The sequence below is a fragment of the Zerene cesonia genome, chromosome 8 (genome assembly GCF_012273895.1).
Source record: "Zerene cesonia ecotype Mississippi chromosome 8, Zerene_cesonia_1.1, whole genome shotgun sequence".
In the NCBI taxonomy this organism is placed as follows: domain Eukaryota; kingdom Metazoa; phylum Arthropoda; class Insecta; order Lepidoptera; family Pieridae; genus Zerene; species Zerene cesonia.
Window position 1 is genome coordinate 5,324,385 of NC_052109.1, and position 11,562 is coordinate 5,335,946.

Below are 11,562 nucleotides of genomic sequence, written 5' to 3' on the forward strand. Positions count from 1 at the left end.
CTTTTCCCTTACCCCATAAATAGTGAATAATTTGTTTTTGAGTGTGCTGAATGTGGGTATGGTTATATCCAGTTCCTCTACTTTCCTTTTAGCAATTTAAAGTGCGCTTTCAACATTTTCCACTTATCCCTTTTTCAAATGTGTCGACTTTTGGAGAATGTAACCTAATAGTTCTGTACAGGTATTTGGGCTTTATAAGCTCCTTGTGAAAATTTGAAAAAAGTGATGATTCCAAACAATATAGTATTCTAGAGTGTATAGGTAAGGGTGATCTACTCAATAGCAGCTTTATTTTGTTCATATATTTATTGATTTCATGACCATCATCATTTATAAAAAAAAAATTATTACTAGCTACACACCCCAGCTCGGCTCGCGTAGTTGATTTATCATAATTGAAACAAAATAATATAAACTATCCCATGTATCTTTAAGTTCGATCAAATTGCACACGGTGTGCAAATGTTATTAAAATTGGTTGAGCAGGTTAGGGAAGTCCATCACGGCCAAACCATATGACACATAATTTATACATATTAATTTAATCGGAATTGATTTGAAAATGGAAATGTTAAAAATTAAACACAAAATGGGTTTTAAAATTTATTAGCCTAATCTCCAAACATTTAGTCCAGCTGAAACAAATAAAAGACAATAGTTAGAAAAACATGTCAATTATATATTACTAGCTCATTCAGCATTCGCTGTTCTGCGTTAGTCTTATCATTTAGGGGTGTGAAAATTTGATGTTGGCCTGTTCTCAGACTTACCCGCTATAAATTTTCATGAGTATGGTAATAAACATGGTGACATGAGAATTTTGTATATATAGAGAAGAGATAGAGAATAAAACCTATCACAGGGAAAAACTATATTACTGGTGTATGTGTAGCACTATATAACATTATTATTATCATGCTTTGCCTGCAAACTAATGTTTAGTTGCTTTAAAATACACAGCATTAAATTTAAACAAATTAATACATCATCTTTTCTCTCCTCCCTTTTCTCTACTTTACAAGTACATACTTCTATAAATTATTTTAATATATGACCAAAGCAGAAATAATCTAATCTAAACAATCATTAGTAGCAACTTAATATTTCCATTAATGCAAAATAAATATGAAATTTATCTTTGTAAGCATTACAAATAAATATTAAAATACTGGTATTGTAATATTAAAAAATTATGATGCATAGCATAGTAACCTTGCATGTAGTAAACCTATAATATAGACAAAACTAAAACAAAACTGCTTGAAACATTTATACAGATTAAAGTTTAGGATAAAACTGCCCTTTAAGGCACAGTTTTCAGTTCACAGGTTTAAGTTTGAAGGTCAGGCTCTGATTATATTATTTAGTACTGCAACTACTGTTTATTTGACAATTGCTTACAATTTTATCATCTAAATTTAGGAAAGAATTACTTAATTTGTCTAGTCTAGTAATTATATATTATAGGTTTGTTGAACCTTACTGAATTTAATGATATGTGGTCACTGTGTTTATTAGATGTATGTGGACAGCAGCAAAATAAATGGTATCTTCATACATCAAGTATGACAATCCTTACCTTCTTGAATCCTATGTCGTGAGCGTACTCCCTGAAACATTGTCGGCAAATGTTCAGTCCATATTTTCGGATAAGACCGTGTCTGTTGGAGCAGGCGCGGCTGAAAACAATAATTCTATAATGAAACACGTGTTCTAACCATATTATTGTGTAGATAGTTGAGATTATTACCTAAGGGTACGCTTATTAAAATAAAAAATAACTTACCATGACCGAGATCCCTGTCCGTATTTACGAGGGTGAGAATACCATATATTTGCGTGACCCATTTTTAATATTTGTAGTTTCGGGCGGGCTTACGCACAAAACACGTTCAAAATGGCGAACTTCACCAAGAAAAGAGTTTAAAAAAATTCTCTATGGTCAATTCCAGCACCTCCCGTCAGTGTCAAAATTCTATCATTCTTGTATTTTTCACATGGCAATTTTTAATAATAATTAGGATTTATGATATCACTAAACGGCGAGTATTTTCAGTGGGTATCAACATGATATTGTGTATTCTCTGAAAACGGCTATTTCGCCGGGAGTTTTGAGTCCAAAGCATCAAATTTTTGAGTAGCCGATCAGCTCGTATTCTGACAATGTAATCCATTTCTATATTAGATATACTAGTAGTATCAAAAAATTATAATTCTGTCATAAACGTCTTAAAATAAAATAATGTTGAGAGCTTGTGGGGAGCTGAAGCTAATTTCATTGTGCAAGAACTAAATATAAATTTTTAATACATGTCTATACTCTATGATGATGAACAATGTTTACGTCAATTGTCATATCATGTCAATATAGTATATACTACGGATTTGATTTTTAAAGTCAAATTCCAATTTGTAAAGGTGACCGATCATTGAACTTTTGTGAAGTTGTTTTTTCATCTACCGATACCGCCACCGCGACCGGCTCCTATAAATCAGTCATCATTAAGCTCCATAATGGGGTTTATATATGCAATTTTGAAAAGAAGTTTAAAATTTATTATATATTTAACACTAGTATTAACTTTTATAGTTTTAATACCAAATTTACCACCATATACTAAGTTTTCAAGCATACCGTAAGTTAAACCTTCACTTAACCTGAATTATAAATACCGTTAACCTACCTATAAAATAATTTTTTAATTGTCCTTTTTTAGATTAGCACCGGAACAGGAAAGAACTGGAGCATTAGCAACAAATGATGCACTTAACAATATTCAAAAGTTGTATGAAGGAAAGATATTGGGTCCAGAAGCATTTCAAATATGGAAAAATGAACTGTACACCTCTTTAGCAACAGGGGAAATAGTAAAACTTTCACCAGGTGGCCATGTAACATTTGTTACCAAAATTGGTAAACCTTGCAGTAAGTATTTTTATATAAAAAAATTATTGTTCACTTTGATTGAGATGTCTTACATTATAAAATATATAGTACTGTATAGTTATAAAATTATAAATTATATAAAATTTAATTACTAACATCCATTATTTGTTTTAGCTGGCCTTATACAAGAACATATTTGTGGAAGACCTCTAGGTTTTTATATTCATGAAAAGAGTGGTACTTTGTATGTAGCAGATGCATATCATGGTATTTGGAAAGTGGATCTTAAAACAGATAGAAAACAGCAATTGGTTTCACCAAATGTGCCTATAGATGGTAGAAAGCCACAGTTGTTTAATTCAATAACTTTAGATAAAAATGGAGGTGTTTACTGGACTGATTCCAGTAGTGATTACATGTTAAAAGATGGAGTTTATATTGGTTTATCAGACCCATCTGGCAGGTAATTAATTTTCTTAAAACATTTACTTGAATATTGTCAAAAAAGTGAGTAAACAGTACAAATAAATAATAATTTTAATTGAATATAAAAATTAGATCAGTTAATGATTGTGGGTTCATCTTTTGTTGATTTCTTTTGGATGCTATAAAACTAAAAATTAAATCTAGTACAATTCGTTTCAAACTCATATAACTAATTGAAAACTATAATAAATCAATAAATATTATTTACTTAAAAATTTGGCTTCAAATGGAAAATAATCTATTTGTATAATTACAAAATATTTATTTATTACTTGTCAGGCTTTTCTATTACAACCCAGCAACAAAAGAAAATAAGGTTCTTCTTGATAATCTTTGGTTTCCAAATGGTGTTGCCCTATCTCCAGATGAGAGCTTTGTTCTTGTTGTGGAAACACTAAAGCAAAGGTTACTTAAATACTACATAAGTGGACCAAAGAAAGGGAAGTCGGAAGTCTTTGTGGATGGATTGCCGGGTAAGTAAAATTAAATATTTTACAACATATTTGAAATATGTTGGAGGAACTTATAATAACACTGTAAATTTTTCTATTTATAATACATATATTATAAATTATAAATACAAAACAAACTCCTTATAATCACATCTAAGGGAGTGTGTGTATTTTATTGTAATAGGGAGATTTTGCTAAATGGAAATAAGCATAATCTCTATTAAAAAAGAAAACAATTCATTTGGATGAGTGAATGTTACATGAAAATCATTTCTTTTCCTGTAGAAGAAAATTTTTGTATATTTTGTTTATTCAACAAATGTCTAGAGATATATAAAGAATAATTAATTGTATATAATTTAATGGCTGCCAACAAATAATAAAGCCACAAAAATATACAAATATTAATTTGAAACTATTAAATTTTCGTTGATGAGGGTGAGTGTTATGCTTTTATAATAGTGTATAATTGAATAAAAGACCCACACAAGTCAAATTCAAATGATTATGCTATAAAGAGTTTGTTAAATCAAGTGAATTAACATGCAATTCACACTGTATATTAAAACAGTGTGTGACATATTTAAAATTTTTATTATTTATTTTTATGACTAATAAATCATGCTTAGGTAGGTGCATACAATTCTCAATATATAGATATTTCGTTATTGGAAGAATTATTGTTGTCATTATTTAACCTTAAATTTAATTGCTCATTAAATAAATTTGAACCTTGCACTTGATATCAAAAACGTTTGTTTGAACTGCATTTAATAACAATTATGATAGTGTGTTTCTCTTTTATTTGGGTGATATTTAAATCTCTACATTATTTGTTATATGTTTAAGGAAATATATAATATAATATTTTAAGGTAAATAAATAATTTTGTTTCTTAGTATTAATGCAACTTGGTCTAGGAGAACGTTCAGTAAATATCTATGGATGTATTAGTTGATTTGTAGGGCGGAAGATCTGTTGAAGTATTATAAATTTTTTGACCCCGGGCGGTATACGAAAGCGACAGATAGAGTATTTATCAATGAGGAAACTGTAAAAATACTTAGATATCCAGACAGACAGACGCACAGCTAAGTTATATTAATAATACAAAGTTATCGCAGTTACGTATTATGCCGAGATTTTTTTTTCCTAAACTTAAGTCGGGGGCAGGTTGAGACGGTAAATTAGCAGGCTTCTGTATAGTTTTAAATAAACCGAACCTAAACTAAACTTTCATATCGAATGCCCTCATAAATATAATGCCACAATACGTTTTTACATCAATAGATTATCATCTACCGATAAATAATCAATTTATAAGCAGTATGTTACGGACGACCGATTACAATTTTCCTGTGACATCTATAACCAAAAATTATAGATGTCACAGGAAAGACATCTATAACCAAAAATTACTCGTTTTATGGTTCTAGACAGATTTAATTGAGGATTATTTAACAACCTCTACTATCTCTACTACGTCTACTATCTCTTGTCCTAGGATAGTCTTTCACCATCAAAATTTTCGTCCCCTGTTTTACCTTCGCCACGTTTTTACGGGGTTTCAGCATGAAAAATAGCATATGGATTTCGCTACGTTCCCTTTATTTTTATTAAGTCGACTCATTCTATAGATCATTGGTTTCATGAGTAAATAACGATATTCATTAATAAGTAATATCATGCTTTATATTCATTTATTCAGATTAACTTTACCAAAGACATTATAATGTCTCGTCAATATTAATGAAGGCCTCATTATTATTGTGGAAACAATGTCAAAAGGAAATTATGCAGTACAATATAATGCATGCTGCTTGATCCTGAACTTGTTTTGGTTATAAATACATAATAGAAAGCATAATCAATATTACAAAATAAAGAAAATTTCACTTCATGAAAATAAGTATTAAAAATAATAATATTGTTTAATAATTCAAAATAAATTATAAGCAAATATATAACTACTAACTGCACTTGAAAATATTACTTAATTTAAATGCAATACGGTCGATCGAACAATCGCTTTATCATATACACTTGTATCATTCCTACACAAACCATAAACGTGATTTGGAAAGTAGACCAGACATCAACAATAAATGTATCTTCTAATGCTAAGTAACTATCTCTTGTCTTTGTTGCGCTATAAATGTCTAACATATGTCGAGCACGCACAACGTGATTGAGGACACGCCTGAGATATTCAATAATTTCAGACACATTCATTGCATACTCCTCGCCGTTAGCATCGGTTCCTATCCACTCGACTACCTCTCCCTCTTCGTACTCGTGACCATCGTTACCGACCGCGTTGACCGTTGTTTCTTGGTCTTTCTCTTTATCTTCAATCACTACGTAAAAATATACAAGTTTCGAATTCATAACACTGTGTGTATTGTCTAAACAAAACACGAAATCTCCGCTGTTTTCCAAGTCCATTATAATAGAGTTTTGGGTCTTCTTATGTTCTGCAATAATTTTATTTCCCTTGGGGTCGAAGACGTCAACAGATATATCTAAATCTCCATGTTGTCCGTCCAATACTTGGTAATAAAACTCCATGATCTGTCCCGCTTGACCCTTTTCGAAGATGCAGGTTCTTGTTCCTGCGTCGATTCTTATATTTACGTCAGATTCAAATATGGCTTGTGTTGCTATAAGTTTACACGTTATTAACATCACTCCTAATTGATAGAGATCCATGTTAAATACGATTATAACTTAGGGAGAATGTAACCAAAGTGTTGTATCGAAATTGTAAAATATTTGTTCAGGTGTTACGTACGAGTCATCGACATACAGACTTTAGAGTACTAAAGTCTAACGAAATGTTATATAAAGAAGGAAAGATTTTTATTGTTTGTTACGTTATTTTACTCGAAAAATAATAAGCAAACGGTTTTAAAAATTATTTTATCATTACAAAGCTAAACACATAACATCTTTTACCAACGTTAACAATTTTTTATCCAGGTCAAGCCGGGCAAACTAAATAGTGTAATGATAATTTTTTTGTGAATTTCAGGTACTCCTGACAATATCCGTGCTCTACCAGATAACTCTGGTATACAGATTGCTTTATATTCCGCTTCTGATGAGAACAACCCAATTATAACAAGGAATTTAGCTAGCTTACCGACATTAAGGAAGCTCTTAGCACGTCTATCTCGACTGATAGAAATACCATTTGAGTACCTAAATAGTCAATTCCCTAATCCAGTCTTTGAAGAAATCGTATACCAAGTAAGTATTTAATAAAGTCGTTTACTCATTTCTTACTAAAATTAAAAATTATCAAGTATTTTATACAAAATTAAAATTATACTTTAACAAGTAAAAATTTAGAGCTATAGCTTAATATTTTTATGAAATGTAGTAATTCCTAAATACATTGATTTATCTGTCTTCAGATTGGGCATATAGCAACCGCAACGCCAGTGGCCCCTGATCTGACCGCCCTATTGATATCCGATTGGAATGGAAATATTATTGCCTCTTTCTACAACACCGATAGCAATGTGAAACATATAAGCGACGCTATTGTTTTTAATGACAAACTGATGTTAGGATCACCACATAAACAAAACTTTGTCGCAGCTGTGCCGATACCAGAATTATTAAAAAAGACATATTTTGCAAACGAATTGAAAACAGAGGTACCCAAAGTTAAAGATACACCTGTACAGAAGCCTACAGTACCTAAAGAAATTCCAAAGCATAGTACTACTACGACTACTACTCAAAAACCAACAACAGCTTCTACTAGTACTACCACTACCACAACCCCAAAACCACCAACAACTTCTACCACTACCACTACCCAAAAACCACCAACAACTTCCACCACCACCACAACCCAAAAACCACCAACAACTTCTACCACTACCACAACCCAAAAACCACCAACAACTTCTACCACTACCACAACCCAAAAACCACCCACAACTTCAACTACGGAAAAGCCAATAACAACTACACAAAAACCTTCAACAAAACCAATGCCACAACAAAAAGTTACCCCAACACAAAAAGAACCTGAAGTGAAACAAAAAAAGACTGATAATATTGAGAAACCTATGAAATCAGAGACGCCACCGCAAAAACAACCAGAAAATAAAGTAAAAGAGTCTCAACCAAACACAGCCAAGAAAGAGACTGGTAAATCAAGTACAGAAAAACAAAATTCTCCACCAGTTTCGAAACCAACAGAGTCTAAGGCTGATAGTGGAAAAGTAAATAAAAGTGATAATAAACCGAAAGCTGAAAATACAAACAAAAAGCAGGACGAAAATATTCCAAAGAAAGAAAAACCTGTCCCAAGCACCATACCTATCGTAGAAGAAATTGTTTCAGACACAGCAAAGCCAAATAAAGATAAATTAAAGGTTATCAAAAAAAGTGGACCAGAAGAAATTCCAAACCCTCACATATAAAACTGGTTGTGATACCCAGAAAAACTTTCTAATTAATTTTAATTAATCATTCATTAATCTCAAGTAGACCCTGCCATAAATAGGTAGAGTCATAAATTTTTAAATGACATTTATACATTCCACTTCATAAATCGTAATTTATATATTTTGATAACTTTTTAAATTTGGTGTAAGATGCTCTAGGATATAAGTATTCACAATTATCTCATTAAGAACATTACATATTGAGTGCAATATATTGTGATGTTATACATTTGAATATTCAAATACATTACACTGGCATGGTTGTAATTTTTATTGTATATTGGAGGATTGGTAATCGCTATAATTTTTTTATTATTTTTTTATCTTCATAGTGTCTTAATTTCTATTAATGTTGTTGTCTAGTATTGTTAGAGATACATTATTTATATTGATCATAAAGATACACAAAATATTTTTCATAACAATTTTTACACAATTTGAAAGTTTATAAAAATATTTATAGTTGCAAACTAGAGGCAATAAATTATGTTTTTCAGTCTGTTGTTTTAATTGAATAAAGCCCGTTTTAATACCTGTGCTGTATGAGATTTTCATGTATTTGTATTAAGTATGGATTGCAGCTTTTAATTCTACAATTTTTCAGTTTTTTTTTTATTATCAGAAAAAAAAATTAACACGTTAAATGTTGTGTAGTAACTAAGGAAAAACCACAAAGGTTTAAAGTAATGTCCGTATACAAATAAATTTACAATAGTACAATTCCGGTTATAACTGTCTAAGTAGGTAAGTAGTTTAAACATAACAAAACAATACATTCAAATTTTTATTCATATTCATATACAAATTTTTCTCGAAAGAAATGCGATCAGGTCACAGGGTACAACGTACCCCACAAGGAGACAAGGTACTGTACTTTTCTACACTATCATTATAAAGAGGAAACTTGTATTTTTGTATGTATGTAACGTTATCACGCAAAACCACTGAACCGGTTTCAAAAATTCTTACACCATTAGAAAACTGCAACTTCACAAAGTGATAGAGGCTGTATGTACCATGGGCGAACAGCTATGTATAAAAAGAGGAGGTTAGGTCAAAGGTAAATAATAAAGGTCAATAATAATGACATTTTTCAATTTCACTTTATTTATTTCGGCAACACAGTATTTATCTATAGATGTTCTTTTAAAAATTAATGTTATGTTACATTATAATTATTAGCATCTTATAAAACATTGGAATGTGAAAAAAACGATATGGACATAAAAAAATAACAATGACAAAATGACAAATTTAGTTTGGACTACATAATTCGTAATATTTTTTACAATCGATTCTAATTAGGTATATTTTTCTAGCTACGTTTAAATAAATATTGTTATATTCTCTTACTAGAACATATATTATGGAACAAGTGAACTTTGCGAGACACAAAACATACATTAATATTATTACAGGATTTCATAAATCCTACTATAGACATAGAGAGACGTATGATAAAAAAATAGCTTAGCAAAAACTGAATTACATGCGATACAGAAAGATATAAAAAAGAAAAACTTTATTCTTTTCTAGGCTTTCTATAAACATTATAACAAATGTAGTTTGAAGCTAATTTTGGAATTCACTTGATCCATAATACTTACAAAACCACCAAATCTTCCATTTTATTTTGACAGAGATAAAGCTTTACCATTCTTAAACTTTACTTCAAAGATTTACAAAGTGGACTATTTGCACAATTTCATAATATGTACATTCTAGCAATCGTTCAATGATATCTATCCAACATTATTGCTATTTACTATTCTATGTCATATCTACAGTTATACAAGTTATGTATACAATTATTTTTCATACAGTCAAGATTATTTATACATCTTGCTTGATATTTTATTTTTAATTAATACCTACATATTTTGGTACCCGTTTATTGAAATCATCTAACCTTAAAAAAACACTGTTTAAATCTAAACAAAACGCATTTAATATTAGGAATTTTTTGTTAAATTCTTTTTGCCAAATATCTAATCATTTGAAAAATTATAAATGCACATTTCCTTTTGTTTTTAATACAAATTAACAAATCAACTGTTTTTGAAATAAAAATAAAAAAGAAGTTTCTAATTCAACTTCAATTGGATGATTTCAAATTTTAGGGTGTACAATATTTATAAATAAGTTACTTAAACCCTACAAATGAATTAGTCTTTTCAGTATTCAAATGAAACGTAATTTATGAGCGGTAGCTAAATAAATACTTGTTCGGCCGCTAGAGCGTCCGCGAAGGGCTTTACTACGCCTCGCGTCGCGAAGTAGAATATCAGACCGAATGTTATGGAAATGGGCAGCGCAGGCAGGGCTTTCTTGAATATCGCTAGCAGGAGCAGAGTGAGGCATAGACCCTGCAAATGGGAATTATATTTTATAACAATATGTGTAAGCTTCACATTTATCTTTGTATTTAACTTATTTCTTTAGACTTCAATTTTGATTCACTTTGAATGGATTGATTTAATTCACACTTTGTACAAGCTCAGTGACAATACAATAATTGAATGGGTTCATCTTATTATCCTGACAAGGGTTGGCAGTATTTAATAATTATGTAATAAACAATATTTAACTAAAATAAAATATATACTCACAATGAGTATAGCTATGAAGCAGGCCAATGTAGTATTCCAGTCTCCATATGAACTGGCCTTTCCAACTAGCACACTGTAAAATATGAAGTCGCCCAAACCAAGTTTCACGCCCTCTGAAAAAAAAATATATGTTGGTAAATCCTTACCAATTTTATATGTGCGAAAGTAAGACAAACATACAAAATTATAATATTTATTTTTTTGTTTATTTAGTGTTGGAGTGATTTTATTAAAGAATCTATGAAGCAATTTATATCATATACTTTTTGATTTGTTAATGTTTTTTTTTGTGTATTTATCTATATGAAACAACTTATTCGACTGATAATTTCCTTTAACCATGCAGGTGATGTTGCAGATGGAAATGTACTGTATACTGTGTAAATGTAATGTATGTATGTTGTGTTAAATATGCACAAACTTTCGATGACCTCAAAAATTACATTACCAATTTTGGAAATTCTACACCAATAGAACAAACATGAGACAATGTTTGTGTGATTTTTTTTTTTTTTTTTTTTCATGTTTCTGCTACATGGCAATCTGTTTTCCAACAATAAGCCACTTCTTTGTTTGATTACTCAGTGTATGTTTTCCTCGAGAGCCATACTTGTATGAAACATTTCACACGACTCTCTTGATGTTAAGTGGTAAATCTTTTATGT

The 11,562-nt window shown here is 30.3% G+C and overlaps 4 protein-coding genes across 5 annotated transcripts in view; 1 reads left to right on the forward strand and 3 right to left on the reverse strand.

Moving 5' to 3' along the window:
• Positions 1–590: 590 nt before the first annotated feature.
• Positions 591–1,951, reverse strand: LOC119828683 (40S ribosomal protein S29). The gene is made up of 3 exons (XM_038350922.1): positions 1,787–1,951; positions 1,580–1,679; positions 591–635 (listed from the first exon to the last, which is right to left on the reverse strand). Exons 1-3 carry the CDS (start codon positions 1,846–1,848, stop codon positions 627–629), a joined length of 171 nt encoding a protein of 56 aa, XP_038206850.1. The 5' UTR covers positions 1,849–1,951; the 3' UTR covers positions 591–626.
• Positions 1,952–2,347: 396 nt separating this feature from the next.
• Positions 2,348–8,689, forward strand: LOC119828445 (probable serine/threonine-protein kinase nek3). Its single transcript, XM_038350593.1, has 6 exons — positions 2,348–2,636; positions 2,718–2,926; positions 3,062–3,350; positions 3,653–3,846; positions 6,857–7,074; positions 7,242–8,689. Exons 1-6 carry the CDS (start codon positions 2,515–2,517, stop codon positions 8,262–8,264), a joined length of 2,055 nt encoding a protein of 684 aa, XP_038206521.1. The 5' UTR covers positions 2,348–2,514; the 3' UTR covers positions 8,265–8,689.
• On the reverse strand, positions 5,711–6,818 carry LOC119828446 (transmembrane emp24 domain-containing protein 5-like). Its single transcript, XM_038350594.1, has one exon. The coding sequence runs from the start codon at positions 6,532–6,534 to the stop codon at positions 5,824–5,826; it is 711 nt and encodes a 236-aa protein (XP_038206522.1). The 5' UTR covers positions 6,535–6,818; the 3' UTR covers positions 5,711–5,823.
• A 1,471-nt stretch (positions 8,690–10,160) lies between the features above and the next one.
• LOC119828618 (presenilin-1) overlaps positions 10,161–11,562 on the reverse strand; it is a 6,177-nt gene continuing 4,775 nt past the window's right edge. For both annotated transcript variants that reach the window (XM_038350837.1, XM_038350836.1), the window contains exons 8-9: positions 10,898–11,010; positions 10,161–10,654 (exon numbers count right to left, since the gene is read on the reverse strand). In XM_038350837.1, coding sequence (XP_038206765.1) covers positions 10,499–10,654; positions 10,898–11,010 — 269 coding nt within the window. In that variant the 3' untranslated portion in view covers positions 10,161–10,498. The remainder of the gene's footprint in view (positions 10,655–10,897; positions 11,011–11,562) is intronic.